The following is a 17,059-nucleotide window of genomic DNA, read 5'->3' on the forward strand; positions in this document are numbered from 1 at the left end:
AAAAATGGAAAGGTTCTTTTCTATTGTGCTGTGGTGTTCTCTTCCCCTCACCCCCCACTTATTCTGCAGTACACAGAGGAGCAGGGAATATTCCTTCCTAGTGGAAGGCACCTCTATATTCACCGTTCTGTCTAGCAATATGTGGCAATAAAAAAAGCCAGGCCTTATAATTGGCAAAAGGAAGGTTGTCCATGGTCTCCATAATTTACCTAGCAACTGAAGAAACAAAATAGAACTGACTGGAAGAAATACTGCCCTAATCAAGTTGCACCATAAATCACAGCAGTCACTTTATTAATCACAAGCTTTTACTCTTCCTATCGTGCGCAGTGCTATAGACTTTTACAATGATTAAATGACATCACACTAGGGGAAAAAGAGTGCATCTGGGCTGTGGTTAGTGCCTGTACCTTTGCACTTAATATTGTATTTACTGTCAGAATAAAGTAAGAACACAAATCGTGTAATATAAAAATATATGCATTCAAAGAACATAGCAGGAAAGTGATTTATAAAGCTTGCAGTGGGCTTTATTATATTACGTAAAGCATCTGATCTCTCATGCATTTTCAAATATTTGAGTTGTATGCTGCATTTTAATATTGCTTCAAATTGTACCTTTCTTCATAGATTAGCAACTGTTACAAAACAAAATTGCAGCCTACCTACTGGTTCTCTTTAGTATTAAAATAATAGTTTTCAGTGTGAGTCACCCTCTGCTCCCACATTATTTCAATAAGCAATACAATACTTACATCAATGCCTTTCAGTGTAAGAAGCCCTTGTAATGTACTTTCATCAACAACGATGAGCATTTGTGAATCCAGGTTCATTCCATCTATCAGGACATAACCTGAACCATTGATTTTTATTGGACTCCCAAGATCCTGCAATAATTAAAACAAACTCTTTGAAAAAGACCTTTTTGCCATATGTTTTAGGCTTATATACTTTTCTCCCCTAATATGTGGTCTCTGCAGCATCTGGCTGTAAAACTAGGAAATCAGACAGCATGACTGCACAGTCTGTGGTAAAATCTTGGTAACAGTCAAAAACAGCAGCAGAAGCCCAACCAAACAATACTTCCTGCTGAGCTCTGCTTCTTGAGGGGACAGAGATATGACAAAATGTAAAAGATATTTGCCTTTATCTCCCTGAAAATAAGCCCATACTTTATTTGATCTTTACTGCATTGTTTTCTTTGTGATTTCCAGAGCCAATTCTAGAAAGGTCTGACTCCATTTAGGTCTGGAAAGCAGCTGATTGTTGCAGGTGAGTCTTGGTGTCAGCAGAGTCCATCAGGATAAAACGTGACAAAAACTGTTTTTGTCAGAAGTTAACAATTTGTCAAAATGTGGCCATTTTACAGAAACAGTTTGATTTGGAGGAAGTTCCTCAGAAGCCAAGCAGAATCTCAATTCCTGCCAACTCAGCCACTAGACTTGGCAGTTGCTTCTGAGTCAGGGACTCCAGGCGCCAATACTATCACACGACGCAGTCTTTCAGCAGAACGCTTTGGAGTCTGGGACCCCAGAGTTTCTGAGGTCCGTAGCTGTGGTACTGCCTGCCAGCCAGACCGACCTGAGCACAGTGCTTGATTCCCATCCAGGGAATGTTTAAATTATTTGGTTTTCATTCAGAATAGGAACAAGACTGCTGAAGCCCTCCACAAAATGCAGTTATTTTCTCCATGCTGCTTTAATTTAACCCTATTCCTCTTTACTAGTTAGGTTTTCTTAAACAAATACTTTTATTTATTTCTTATGAAGGTGCCCTGGGTGGCTACATTTCACACAGATCACAGCTTCTGGGGACCACTCAGTAGCAGAACCTAAACCCAGATGGACCAGCTCAAGTAATATAGTTAGCAAAACAGTAGGTGTTGTCAGCCGTGGGGCCAGCTGGCCATAGGGTGAACTGAAGGCCCTTCACAGAGAAGTGCAGCTCTGGTGCTTGCTAAGGTGCTTATAGAGTGCAGGTTCACATGCAACTCAAACCGGCTCTTTGGCAATGGCCTGCCCCTTCTGTTGCTCTTCTACCACCAATTTTCAGAATATTTCTCATCTTAAATACCCCAGAAAGTAACACTAGGGCTGTGCGAAATTTTGATGGCCATTTTGTTTCAATGCTGTTTTGACTCATTTTGAGGTCTAAACAGCAAAATCGAAATGAAACAAAGGCTGTTGAAATAGCCTCGAAACAAAATGAGGCTAGTCGAAACATTTCGACCATAGTGCTGGGGATAGGAAGTCAGTCCAGCTGAACTGACTTTCCATCCCTGGCGCAAGATCTGGCAGGGGGCAGGGAGGTAGCCCAGCTGACACGGGGGATGGCGCGATGGATGGGGATAGCGCAGGGGATGGTGAGGTAGCCCACCTGGGCTGCTTCCCCACCCCCTGTGATCTAGCATACGGGGCTGCCTCCCCAGCCCAGGCATGATCTGGGAAGTCAGCCCAACAGGGCTGAGTTCCTTTCCCCAGCCACATGGTCCCACGAAACTGTTGAAACAGGGTCAAAACAGCCTCACTGTTTTGATGAAGCTAAACAGTGAGGCTGTTTTGACTCTAAATCATATTTGATACAAAACACTTCCATCCAGACCTTGAAAATGAAGTCAGAATGAAACAGTGCTGTTTTGCACAGCCCTAGGTAACACCTGCTGGCCTGGCTGGGGCAGACTTTTTTTAGTTCAATATTTAAGGTTTTTTTGTTTGTTTTTATTAACTTGCGCCCATTAACAACATCAGTTTTCTGTAAAGAGGAATGGACTTTTCTATAGCTAAAGATCATCTCTTTGTATTGCATTTATATTTTGCTGCCCTGAGCTGCTAGGAGGTCTTTCAAACAGTCTCAGCATTTGAATTTCAGAAGCACTGAGCAATCCCAACCCCAGCTGAAGCCAAAAGGAGCTGTGAGCAGTCAATCCCACTGCAAATCAAGCCCTAGGTACTTTAACCACTGACCCCTAGCAAGCAAGAACAAGGGAGTTTATAGTAACCAGTATGAGCCATACTATACCATTAACTTTGCAGTGGCATTGACCTTGGGGTATAAGATGAATTTGACCATATGCCATATAAAAGTGCTGCTACAGTGCTTTTGGTTCCAAGTCCAAGACAGATTTATATAGAATGTGTCTTTACACATAAGAAAGAGCATAAAGCCCCTAAGACCTATTTTTGCTAACTCTCTAGATTTCTTTAATAGTCAGTTCCTGGCTCTATTCCCACAAATTCATCAGCAAATTCTCTACTGATTTCAGTGGAGCAGTACTGAGGCCCCTGGTCAGAACAAGCTGCAAAGGGGTAAAGCAGATTTCTTTCTACATCTTTTACATTCCAGGCAGTACCTGCATTGGTTTGCATTTGTTCTCCATAAGAATTTTCCACTGAAGTTTATTTTCAACTTCCAGGTCCCCATTGGCTTGAAGCTCACAAAAGCCTGATGTCAGTTTTATGCCGATATCATACTTTAACTGTTTGCCTGCCATGATGGACAACTTGTTTTCTCCTGGGATTTCCTTAAGATGAGTCAGGTCATGTCTGAATTCAATTTCCAGGGTGACCTTTGGCTGGCACTCTATTCTCACTTCCAGACGGCCTGACTTGCCATCTGTTTTGAGGTCACAGAGCAGTTCTGCTTGGCAGCCATCCCTCTGAATATATCCAGTGAGCTGCGACTGAGCTGGGATACCGAGCTTCTACCAAAAGACAAAATATTCTTTCAGATTAGAAATCTATGGTAAGATTAGAGGGTTCTTTTTTCCTCCTACCCATGAGAAGTGAGACAGTCACAATACAAATTCAGGGACAAAGCCTGAAGTCTTTATTCAACTGTTTGTTCAGGTAAAACTCCCATTCCAGTCAGTGAACTGGGAGTGTTGCCCAAATAAAATCTGAGAAAAGACCTAGGAATTTGTACTCTAGAATATACAGTTTCTTTACACATAACAAATACCTTGAAATTACAAAGCTAGTACCTTTTGAGGCTAGTAAAAGTTTGCTGACCCCATTTTATTCAGGGATGAGCAATTCTGAATTTGGACAATACACTAATCTGCATATAAAGTATGTGACAGATGTTCTTTGTAGGTAGATTTAGTGTAAGCTGACTTAAAATAGAAAACCAATTTTGCAAAAAATTCTACAATTTTAAGTGTTGCTTTGTAGGGCTCAAAATGGAATATTTTCTCAGGTTTTCCAAATCACTCCTGAAAATATTTTTTTCTAAATGTAATATTTTGAATGTCTTTCTTTCTGCCACAGAAGGCAAAACAATAAGCTTCCAATTTCTTCTTGGGTCATATTTTCTTTTGCCACTTGGCAACTTTTAAAATGTTGAAGTAAACTCTTTATAAAAGAATAGGGACAAAAATTAATGGAAACTAAATAACCTCCTAAAGTATTCTTTCCATAATATACTTAGTGGGGATAATAGAGAAATAAATTATGAAATTTCAAAATTTTCCAGTTTCAAGGAAAAAAAACTGCCTTTTTTTTTTCGTTTAAAGAGAAACAACAGTTTAACCCAGTTGTACTGGAACTTGACATTCAAACTGTGCCAGAGAAACAAGTGGCAATAGCTTTAATTAGGTTCGCCTGTATGGGACAACCAGTAACATCAGAGAGCAGTGCCTCATGCTAATCCTGTATTTGAAGACTGAGGTATGCTTGTACACACTTGCAGAGAAATTTGTACAACAGCCATCTACACTGTACTCTAGCAAAACCTTCCTCTTCTATTTCATATATATTTCTTTAAAAGCCATACAGATACCTGCAGATGCTGGCAATCTGTTTCTGTCTCCAGAGTCCATTCCGTTTTATTCTGGGTCTGGAGATCTCCTCTAGCCATGAACTTGCATTCACCAATCTGTAGTGATAAAATGCCTTCCGTCATAGAGCCTTTGGCTACAGAAAGTTGAGCAGAGTTTTCAGCAGGCAGCCCTAGGTCACTGAGCCAGTCAACTGAATGCCTCAGAATTCCTCCGAGCGTGTACTTCTGTCCATAGGAGCTCTCCACTTGTGCATAAGCTGTTTTGCTGTCACACTGGAGGTTTACGGTCAAGCTGACATTGTAGGTATTCACCATGAATGAGCCCTCAGTGACTAGGGTTTGGGGTAATCCCACTTTCTGTGACAGAAGAAAAGAAGCTGTTTCAAATAAATATGTTTGCAAAGCATCTATCCTTATGTTTCTAATTAGTGATAAGGGATTTCTCCCTTCTGGACCAGCAAGCTTGCAGATGGAACCATTTTAGATGGCTTTTTCCATGTAGTATTCACAAATGAGCTCAAGAATAAACAACATGGAGAGGAAAAACTCTTTAATAAATAGTGGAGACAGAAGAGATAACCCCAGTGCTAGTCTCCAAAATCTTAGACAGCAAGGATATGTTTTTCATTTAAGTCCAGGAGAAAGAAGTTAGTTTAATTCTAAAGCAGTTGTTAACTATTATTTTATGGCACCAACAATAACATGTCACTGCATCACTCCGAACTCTCAGCTTCAAATATCTGTCCTTGCAAAACACTAACTCGCTGTTTCTCCAGGACATTTTTAATAACTTCCCCTCTCCTCCACTAGAAAAGCAGATTCTGTCACCTTCACATTAAGCAGCTCTTTATTCCATTAAAATAGCAGTGCCCATCTGGAATTTAAAATATAAAGATTAAAAATGTAGACACATAGCATGTTTACACTGATGTAATTTGTCTTTACACACCTATAATCATGGAGGGGGTCATAAAACGTACTCCATTGTATGTCACTCCACTCTGGCATAAAGTTACCTCTTGGAAAGTGGGAAGAAACTACACACCCACATAAGTTACATTGATGTATGTCTTGTGCCTCCACAGCAGGAATCAGTTTAATCTTGAGAGAGCCATTTGGTCAATCCAAACAGGCTATTACTGGCTCCTGTATCTTCCAGCGGCAATTCTCTGTAAGAGCACCTCTTGTGGACAGCTGCCTAGAGCTGATAGTCTGTCCACCCCATGCAAGTCCTACTGCAGTAGTGTCACAAGCTTGTACACATTAGGATCCTATATAGAAAACAAACTAGATAATTACCTCCAAGGTAATGCATTTATTCATCAAAGTAAACATCCATTCTGTATCTGTTTCATTATTTCCTGGTTTCACTTCTCCATCTGTTTTGAGGGAGCATGATCCAAAGGCAATATTCAGCAGGCCCTTATATGTATCTCCTCTCAAAGCTGATATCTTCACTTGGTTCTCCTGGGCAATGCCCAGAGACTCAAGCTGAGGCAAGGAATGCTTGAAGCCAATCTCCATGCTGTGCTGGATGCCACAGATGGCATGGAGGTGCAGGTAGACAAAGGCATCATTAGAAGAAACATGTCCTACTAAGTTGGTTGTAGAGTTGCTGGTGAACAGTGACCCGTTAACTGAAACTCTCACTGGATTCTAAATTACAGAGAAAATGTGTTGTCAATTTTGTTCCTGTGTAAAACCAGATCTTGTTTCAAAACAGACTCACTGGGAGGTCTGATTATTTACTGCACTGAATATAATGAAGCCATTTTCATCTGATTTAATTGGTTGCAAAACACTACTGTCAGCACAAAAGGAACATTTGAATTTTATGTCCCTTCCACAGATAGATAAATGGAGAATTAGGCCCCAAAAATGCTGTTTTTCCCCACTCCCTTCAGAATAATAATAAAAGGTGAACCTTAAATTTTCTTAAGACCAGGGTTAGCTCTAGCAGTATAGGAAGCATGATGTGGGCTCAAGTCCCCATTGACTTCAATGGAAATTACACCAGTGCTACCATGGACTAGACACACGCCAGGGCAAAACTGGGTCTAGTCTAGCTGCATTTCTTGTTTGTACCAGATGAGCATCAACAGAACCTTAGCTACTACCTTCTTCAGGTAACTTTAGTTTCCCATTCATGTTGCCCACAGCAAACATATTTTAATTACATACTCAAAAAGATCTTGAATACATGGACTGTTCTTTTTGAACAGTTCAAATTTGTGGATGTCCACATACAAACTACAAAATGGGAAAGATGAGAGCAGAACTTGTAGAAGAAAATTTCAATACCAAAAATTTCACTAACAACATAGAAATAAAACTAAAACTACATCATCATTCCAGGATCACAGCATCAAAAACTGTTCATCTTATCTAATGCTTAATAGTTTTGGGTAGTCTTTAGAATAGCTCTCCTTGAGCCTGCCAATAGTGTAAGAATTGGTATAAAATAACAGCTGCTACTGTTATCAGAAACACATTTGTCCAATTCCAACACAGGTCTACCACGAATGTTAAAAAATTCAGTAGCCAATTCATTCAATGAAATCCATTTTTCACACCTAAAGATAGCCCTGTTTCTGCAGCTTCAGTATTTATGTATTCTAGAAGCTTGAAAGGCGTTTTGGAAAGAGAGCTATAAAGGAGACCCCCTATATGTTTGCTTCTTTGGTTCAGAGCTAGTTCTACATTCCGTAGCAATCAGTTGGAAAGGCTAGGACACTTATGATAAAAATAAATCTTTACTTATAAGATAATCTAACATACTGGTATGATAGCATATCTCTCTGTTCCTAAGCATGTGTTATGTTATAAAACCTACAGCCTGTAGCTTTCTTTCTGACAGAACTGCAATTCATATAAGATCTCATATGTTTTCATCAGAAGATGAGAAATGTGAAAGAAAGGGTCAATGTCTCTGAGCGACCACTACTCCCAAGCATTCTCTTAAAGCGCAGCTATTAGTAGCTGTCTCATCTAGTCACAGTTGCAATACAGTAAAGATCCTCAGGGATCAGAACTTATGGTAAAGGTGATTTTTTTTTTATTAAACCAACTAGATGTTTGCAAAAAAAATTCTTTATTTGCTAGCTTTGGGGCACAAGCACCCTTCTTCAGGCATAGGAGAAAAGATTGTAAAAGTTCTCCTAGATAAAAATGAAAGTTCATATTTCATAGGAGAGTTGAAGGTGCAGTAAAATCTCCTGTTTGGAATAGTTCATTTTATGCAGATTAGGCTCAAAGAAAAGGTGGAGTAGTCTGCTTACCTTGAAGTTTCATAGATTTCATAGACATTAGGACTGGAAGGGACCTCATGTGAGCATCTGGTCTGGCCGCCCTTCCAAGGGCAGGAAGTCAGTTGGAGTCAATGGACCCCGGCAAGATAATCATCCAAACGCATCCTGAATGTGTCCAGAGTAGGTGCCTGCACCACTTATGGGGGGAGTCTATTCCAGACTCTGGAGAACTGGACGGTAGAGAAGTTTTTCCTTATGTCCAGTCTAAAATGGTTTTCCAGTAGTTTGTGACCATTGGACCTTGTTTTCCCTAGGGAAGCCCTAGTGAACAGACATTCTCCCAGGTCCTGATGTACACCCCCCGCTATGCTTATAGGCTGCCACCAAGTCCCCCCTGAGCCTACACTTTTCCAAGCTGAAGAGTCCCAAGCCCCTGAGCCACTCCTCTTATGGCTTGCTTTCTTGACTTCTTATTGTGTGTGGCTCTCCTCTGGATTCTCTTGAGTTTGTTCATATCCTTTTTAAAGTGTGGAGCCCAGAGTTACACCAGCTGTGGCCTCACCAAGGTTTAATAAAGCAGAATGACATCTTGAGTCTTGTTTGTGATGCATTGTTAGATGCAAGTCAGTTTTATTTGCTTTGCTGGCTGCGGCATCACGTTGGTGGCACATTATCTTGTGTTCAATCATGACCGCCAAGTCTCTTTCAGACATAGTGCTAGTCAGCAAAGCATTGCCAAGCATATAGGTATGATGTGGGTTTTTCCTCCCGAGGTGGAGCACCTTGCATTTCTCTATGTTGTAGGTCATCAGGCTTGTATCTGTCAACTTTGCGAGCCTATCCAGGTCAGCCTGGATCCCCAGCTTATCCCCCAGTGCAACCACGCTTCCCCATAGTTTGGTGTCATCCACAAACTTAACCAGTTCATTTCTGACACCTGAATCCAGATTGTTTTCTAATATATTAAAGAGTACCGATCCGAGTACTGAACCCTGGGGGATGCCACTGTTCACCATACGCCATGCTGGCTCTGTTCCATCAACAGTCACTCTCTGGGTCTGATCATGGAGCCAGTTCCCAAGCCATAGGGTTGTCTAGGCTGCAGTTCTCCAGTTTTGCCATAAGGATATCATGGGAGACCAAGTCAAAAGCTTTTTTGAAATCCAAAAAAATGAAACCAACCTCTTCCCCCCTGTCCAGGTGACATGTTACCTGGTCATAGGAGGAGATGAGGTTGGTCAGGCATGACCTACCCAAAATGAAGCCATGTTGGTGGTCTCTCAGAATGGCACCTTCTGTCAGCCTGTTGTTGGTGGAGTCTTTGATAATTTTTTCCAAGATCTTACCAGGGACTGAGATCAAACTGATTGGCCTGTAGCTCCTTGGATCTTCCTTCCTTCCTTTCTTGAAGATAGGCACCACATTGGCCCTTTTCCAGTCTTCAGGAACCTCTCCTGAGTGCCATGAGTTGTTTGGTGGCAACCAGGATGTGGCCTTATTTCCTTCTGGTTATGATGTTCCATATTTCACACAAGAGTAAAAAAAAGTGGAATGCTCTTCTGGGCAGGAATTTCTTATGTGGTGAAGTATCTCTGGGCTCTTTGCTAATGCAAAATACCCTGCAGGAGCTAGGTCTCATGTTTCAGGTGGTAAAACTTGCTTCCTCCTTGCAAAATTATGAAGATTCCATTTCAATGAAATGAAATTATATGATTCTACATCCTGCCTGCTACCAAACAACTTTGAGGTAAACGCTTTTGTCTGAGCCTAATCTGCATAAAATGAACTGTTCCAAACAGATTTTACTACACCTTCAACTCTCCTATGAAATATGAACTTTCATTCCTGCTAAGGAGAACTTTTACAATCTTTTCTCCTATGCCTGAAGAAGGGTAGCTATGTCTGAAAGCTTGCAAATAAAGACCTTTTTTGCAAACATCTAATGGATCTAATAAAAGATATCACCTCTACTATGAGTTCTGATTCCTTTTGTCTCTAGACCAATAAAGCTACAACCTGGATACCTGATACATGTAAAGATCTGCAGATACTTACTTTCTCATTGAAGTCATAGTGCAACTGCTAAGAGTAATATTGTCAATGAGTTGATACACTAGCCAAATGATAGTGCCAATGAAAGAGACTCTTTGTAGTTCCTGTCCTGAAATGGGAATTCACCTGCTGCTTAAAATGCTGCTTAAAAATGCCAGAGGCTTCTTATCCTAACAATACTACTGGGGATGCAAATACCACATCTCAAAAGCACCTACAGGGCTGTTTTGACCAATTAAACCCTCCTTTTGTACTGGCTCTGATTTCATGGTGTACTTTCTGTGGGAGAAGGAAAGACAATAGTGAAGACTGTAAATTAAAGTCCAAGGGCAGCACAGTGAGGACTTCACACGATACCTGGTGTTACCGAGGTCTTTACCTTATTCAACAATGCCTGTGCCACAAAACAGCATGAATAGTGAACTTAGTTACTCTGAATAAGGAGACCTAAAAAACCTTTTCTTTCTTATGATTGGAGCCAGTGTGAAGAAAATTAAATGATTTTGAAAGTACATGCAACTTGACCACCAAAATGCTTTTTTCTGTATCAATTCATGAGACAACCCGTCTTAAAAATGTGTTAGTCCTGTTACCATTTTATCTGCCCCTTCCCCATTTATATTCTAAGTGTCAGCCACAATTTTTTCAGCTATAAAAGTTAGCCATTAATCACTTATATTGCTCAAAGCTGACATGCTGAGTGGCTTTCAGATAATACAACATATTGATGATCAAAGGGGTAAATCTAACAAAAACTGTTAGAAATGAAGTGAATGAACCGAGTAAATTAAATTTAATCAGGTGACTCAGAGTTTGTTGCAAGCTGTGCCCTTGTCATCCACTAGATGAAAGAGTTCTGCCCTAAGTGTGTTGGGCTGCTGAGCGGTCGTTATTCTCACAGCTTGTTAGTTTGCTGCATTTTGAGGCATCAGTGAGAAAGTAAGAAGCCTTTCGTGGAACACAGAGAAGAAACTGTAATCCAATAAAACATGTCCTTTTCTGTAGAGACATTTTCCTTTCCACCTGAAAGATGGGACAATGACTGTGAATGACAAGGTGCCACTTCGGAGAGGTTCTCTCTGTAAACAGTCCCAACTCCAGACACCCTGCATATTCCATTCAGGATTTCTAGGCTCAGATCCATTCTATTTCCAACCCAGTCTGCACCATGTAACCAGTTTTGGCCAGGTATACCAGCATGTTTTCATGCTGGAATGGTATGATTAAACTTGCAGTCCAGTTCAAGCTCTTTTGCCCAAGCAGTCCTCATTTCTAATTTGAATGGCTTTCCATCCACAATGCCATTAACACGTATCTTCAGAGAAACTGCACTGCAATTTATAAGTGCACCAATGCATATGTTCTCTGGAATAGACATTTTTCTCAGCTTCCCCTAGCTTGTGCTCTCAGGTCCAGTTCATTCTGGGTTGGTTTCTCAGTAGCAGAAGAATCCAGCTTCTACTGAGATAGTTTGTATTACTTTTCATTTTTAGTTTACAGAGAAGGTACTTTTTTGGGCCTCATCTAGTAACCTCAATGAGACACTGTGGCAGGGCACTGTTTGTGCCTGCCACTTTAAGGGCTTGAAGCCAGCAGCTGGCAGGTGCCTGATTAAGGCAGCCATTTTGGATTCAGGGCTGCCCACATAAACAGGGCATTTTGCTGCTGGAAGGCCAGGCAACAACATCACCTGGCTACGAGGCTCCTGGTATCAGCTGGAGTTAAGGGCAGGAGCTGTTGGGGATGGATAGGAGGCTCCTGGTGCTGGGTATGACCTAAAACTGCACCCTGCTGGGAGTGGGTGACCTGGTGGGGCTCTCAGTGGTGCAGGAGCCCCCAGGAAATGCCAGGCCAGTTACCACCCCAGCAAAAGGTGGGTTGGGGCACCTTAACCCCAGCTCCTACCTTCAGGTGGGTCAGGACATCGGAGGTAGAGGGGGCCAGACATGGCTATGGCCACCTGAGCCCACCTGAAGAGGGAAGCCCCGAGACCCCGAGTAGAGGGGGGCATGTTGTGGAGCCCTGAGCAGAGGGGGTATAGTATAAAATCTCAGGATAGCACCATGACCTGCTGCTCTGGGGGGTTGGGGGGAGAGTCCCCTGTGAGACCCTGGAGCACCAGTCATGGTGTGAGTCATCCCATCTCCCCACATCCATTAAGGGGGACCCAGAGAGAGTGTGGAGCTAGTGAGGCTGGAGGTAGAGTGCCCACTTGACTGGCCCATGCTGGGGCCAGGACCAAGAAGTTCAAAAGGGCTAGGTGCCCAATGCAAGAGGCAGCCAGAGCTGTGGGCCTGGGACTCTGCCTGGCCTTCGAGGTGAGGCCAGGGCCTGTGTGTGGCCAAATGTCCCAAGTGGGGACCATGCCCAAGAGGGGAGTCAGCTACAAGGAGCTCAGCAGCCCAAATGAAGGCGGTGGAGGCCACCTGAGAGGAGAGACCAAAGGAGGGTCCTGCCGGGAGGATTCTGGAGCCTAGTGTGGGTCTGGTGCGACTATTAACATCTGGATGCCATCTGCAAGGCTTGGGCTGTGGTGTAGGGGAGGTACGGAGCCGTGGACACCCCCAAATATGGGGGTGCAGTAATGGGCATCCTCCCGCCTTATTTAACAACATATTATTATTCCAACAAGGCATGGTGGACGACACAGGCAGGCGGCATGCCCAAAGGCAAGTGGGGGGCTAGTTGCGGCTAGCAGGGATACCCAGGTTGCCACAGACTCTTTTGCTTTTTTCCTTCTGTGCACCCCATGTCTCATGATGCCATGTGATTTTCCCAGGTACGAGTCATTGTACTGAGTTCTGAGTTGAAGCAATGGCACTTGTCTGCTGTATGACGCTTGGATATCACCTCCAAAACAGCACTTGCATAATTTATAAACTTCCCTCATCTTTGCTATATGCTTTACATTAGCTGTGTTTGGATGCACCAGAGATGCAAACACATACTGCTTGAATATGGGTTTGGTGATGCTTTTATCTTAGAATAATATCCCATCTATCTGTGGTAAGATAGAATACTGACATGTACTTGTGAAGTTTTCAGTTAACTAGTGCTAAGATCCATATTTTCCTGGGGATATTAAGGAAGTAAAGGTACCTGAGAGTATGCATAGAACCTCCTGTTAACTTGGACCTATTTCTATGCCAATACCATCCTCCAATGCTTAGACTCTGTCTGTCATAATGAAGCCTCAAACCAGCACATCATTGATGACACCCTTTTAAGAATGAAACCTGTACCTCAAACAGATGACTTGCAACCTCCCCATTGCAGTAGCCAGAATGCTGATTAGAAGTGGATTCTCCATTGCAGTTGACCTGCAGGCAGAGGAACATAAAATGCTTGTAAAAATGAAACAAGTGCAGCAGATTGAAATACAGATAGATGAGAAAGTTAAGAGGTTGCTCAAAGGAGAAGATTATGGAAATATAATTCACTACTGTAAATTAAAATTTACAGGTATACCTCAACCAGATGAAAACCAGTAAGACAGATTGCATACAGCATATGGCAAGAATTTTCCACTGACCTGTACTACCGTTGGCAAAATATTAATCAGTCCTCTCAGGTCATGGAGGAGTAAAAGGGCAGTTTCCACAGTGCTGCTCGTGCTTTTCTTCTCCACTTCAACCTTGAACTGCTCCTTTTCCATCCTGGTAGTTACTCCTGCAGCAATTTTTTTGTTGACGTTCTGACCAGAAGACATACCAAATCAGGGAAAGAAACAGACAGCCACAAAACAGTAGCAGCTGGGAAACATGGAGGAGTTTTCATGTGCACAGAACCTGACTGCCTTTGCAATGAGAGAGTCATTGGTAAAAGGGACACTGCTTACACTTGCTCAGTGTGGCTTTCTTTTAAGGAAGGAGTCTGTACAAAGAGCTGGATCCTACCAGGTGCTAAACACCCTCAGTTCCTTTTAACACTGGTCTGAAGGCACAGGTCCCTACATCTTGACTGTTTATAACAATTACACTAACAGTGAATGAGAGAAGGAGGAACAACACAGAATACACTGGGGCAGGAAAATCTATTTTACAGATACTTATCCTAGCATCTGAGCTTATCATAGTCACTATGATTCTGGCCTCTCAACATGTGTCAGGAGAATGGGGTTAAAATATTCTCCTGTCATAAAGAAGGATAAACTAAGGTGCAAAAAGTCTATGAAAAAGCTGGGAATTTGCAGAATTATGTTTAGTACAACACTGTATTAGGCAATACAATACAGGAGAGGAGGTTCGTGTTCATACACAGAAAGAAAGTGATATTAAGCCTCTCTAGACTTTAGAAGAGAAGTTAAACAGAAATATCAGTCAATTTTGGCTCCACTGCATATCAGATCCACCAACTGTGCTTTGGTCTATGGGTACCATCTTGACATAGGAATCACAGGGAAGTAAGACTGGAAGGGACCTCACAAGGTCATCTATCCCAGCCCTCTGCTCAACACAGGATTATCTCTGACTAAATCATCTGAGCCAAGTGTCTGTCTAACCTGCTTTTGAAAGTTTCCATGAATGGAGATTGCATAACTTCTCTAGGCAGCCTGTTCCAATTCCTGACCATTCTCAGAGTCAGAAAGTTTCTCCTTATCTCCAACTTAAATGCCCCCAGCTGTAGCTTGAGGCTGTTACAACTAGTCTTGTCCCCTAGAGCCACAGAGAAAAGCCCATCTCCATCCCCTCTGTGATCATACTTTAGGTATTTTAAGACTTATCAAATCCTCCCACAGTCTTTTCTTCTCCAGAACACATAGCCCTAGCTCATTCAGTCTTTCATCATAAGTCTTGTCTCCCAGACCCCTGATCATTTTTGTTGCTCTGCACTGGACTTTTTCCAAAATATCCACAATATCCTACTTTTCCAAAATACCCTTCTTAAAGTTTGGAGCCCAAAACTGGACATAGCACTCCAGGTGAGGCCTCAGTAGTGCTGAATAGAGCAGAAGAATCACTTCCCTTGATTTGCAAGTTACACTGCTGTTAATACAGCCCAGTATGCAATGCTGCTCCATTCATCCAGGGCTTGTCTGCCTGCTTCATTCTTCTGGACAGGCAAGAAATAAAATGGGCAAGACTCCTGCTCTGAGGCAAGAGGACACTTGCCATAAATCCAGAATTGAACCAATTCTCACCAATTCTCATTTATTTTAAATCTAGTCCAGATTTGAGATAATTGATGTAAAGTGCAACTGAAATCTGTGCAGAATTTTTTGCCAATAAACCAGTATAGCATATCAGTTAAACTGCAGCCCCTATATACTACTGAGGGTAGCAGCACACAGAGACAATCAACAATCACTATACATGGTTCTGAGACGCAACTCTTCTTACCTGGTAATAGCAGGCACCTTCTACAGTAAAAGGGATGCCATGTTTTCTTAGCTCTGTGACATTGTGCTTCAAACTCACAGTTAACTGGGATTTTGGAGACTCTAAGGTAAGTCTCTGAACTGCAAATGTAGCAGTAATCCTTTCACTGCCACTCTGTAGGGCTATAGTACAAGTGCGGTTGGTCGTGACATGGTAATATGTGGCAGTAACAGTGCCATCTCTGGGAAAGCCTATAGAAAATGCCAAAGAAGAACATGAAGCACAATACTGTAAAGGAGAAATGATTTTAAATACTGTTAAATGACAATTGTGTATATGATTTCATAAATAGAGAAACTAAGAGCATTTCAATTTTGTTCATAACAGCAAACTAGCTTTTTCTAACATTACTATATATCAGGGGAGCCACAGCTTTTGCTGAGCATTTATAGCAGGGATTAGTGAAAATGACATCTCTATAGTATTAACATTATTAGCAAGCATAAATTAAGGTATATTACTTGGATTTGGTACATACTTCTGTATATCAAAGGATCTGCTTTCCTAAATAAAGGAATAAACCCTTCTGATCGACTCTCACATTCCTCATAATCCTTCAGAATCCGTACGTTGAGCCATCTGAGAGAATCCTGATTGCTAGGAGCCACTGCACATTGTACATGCTTCGACCATTCTACTGCCGGACATTTTCAAAGTAGCCTATTCAAGAGTCAAGGGGCAGGAGCATTCTACCAGCAAGCAGGTACTGAAAACCGTATTTCAGAAAAGACTTTCAATGTGTGCAACATCTTATTCTGCAGGTGACTCATTGAAAGGCAATGACGGTCATTCAAGAAATAATTCAGACTTGTCCCCAGGGAAAACGTGTTCTAAAATGTGGCTCTAATGACCCAATTCACATGCATTAGTTAGGGAGAAGAGTGCAGGAAAGATAAACAGATCTTTATAAACAGTTCAGATATGTCTAACAGACATGCCTCATATACTTTATTTATGTTCTTTTGAATTTTGATAAGAATGGTGCTGAGGTCAAGTTTTACCCTGGTGTACGTGAATACAGTGCAACCAGCCTCAAGTTCTCTGGGGTTGCACCAAGTCATATCAAGGTGACACAACAATTTAAGCAAGCCAGAGTTTTCTTCATACCTGCATTTTGTAAAGAGCTGATGTTGTGTGTGAGAGTCCCAGTGAGCCCTCTCTGTTCCTGACTCAGAACATTAGAAACATCTACACAGAGAGCTTTCTCATCCACCTGGAGGCTGGCTAGGCCTCTTTTGATTCCTTCACTGAGCTCCAGGTGTCCATTCAGCTTTGCCTCTGCTGGGATTGCCTGGCTTCCATTTTGACTCATGGCGAAAGTGATATTGTGCAGGCTGGTGTTTCCGAACACGTTCCTATTCCGGAGATGGAACCGGTACAGAGCTTTGCTGATCATCACACTAATGTTACCTGTGATGGGCAGGAAGAAATGCTAACTGCCCTTTGGAAGGGGAAATTCACAGAAGAGAAAAACAGCTCTGACAGGCAATGTACAAACTAACATGCACATTGAAGAGAGACTGGACTCAAACACATGTTCATTGGCTGTAATAGATTATGTGGCTTAGTCGCTCTGCTAGTAGAAGTAATTTTAATTTGATTTCC

At 42.0% G+C, this 17,059-nt stretch overlaps 1 protein-coding gene across 2 annotated transcripts in view; it reads right to left on the minus strand.

The window, feature by feature from the left end:
• Positions 1 to 17,059, minus strand: part of LOC109313505 — a 176,447-nt gene that overhangs the window by 44,152 nt on the left and 115,236 nt on the right. For both annotated transcript variants that reach the window (XM_019540114.1, XM_019540115.1), the window contains exons 38-45: positions 16,562 to 16,864; positions 15,416 to 15,645; positions 13,609 to 13,770; positions 13,319 to 13,396; positions 6,076 to 6,432; positions 4,777 to 5,133; positions 3,350 to 3,700; positions 756 to 887 (exon numbers count right to left, since the gene is read on the minus strand). In XM_019540114.1, the coding sequence (XP_019395659.1) occupies positions 756 to 887; positions 3,350 to 3,700; positions 4,777 to 5,133; positions 6,076 to 6,432; positions 13,319 to 13,396; positions 13,609 to 13,770; positions 15,416 to 15,645; positions 16,562 to 16,864 (1,970 nt within the window). The remainder of the gene's footprint in view (positions 1 to 755; positions 888 to 3,349; positions 3,701 to 4,776; positions 5,134 to 6,075; positions 6,433 to 13,318; positions 13,397 to 13,608; positions 13,771 to 15,415; positions 15,646 to 16,561; positions 16,865 to 17,059) is intronic.

Source organism: Crocodylus porosus, unplaced genomic scaffold (assembly GCF_001723895.1).
Source record: "Crocodylus porosus isolate Cpor-Errol unplaced genomic scaffold, CroPor_comp1, whole genome shotgun sequence".
Classification (NCBI taxonomy): Eukaryota; Metazoa; Chordata; order Crocodylia; family Crocodylidae; genus Crocodylus; species Crocodylus porosus.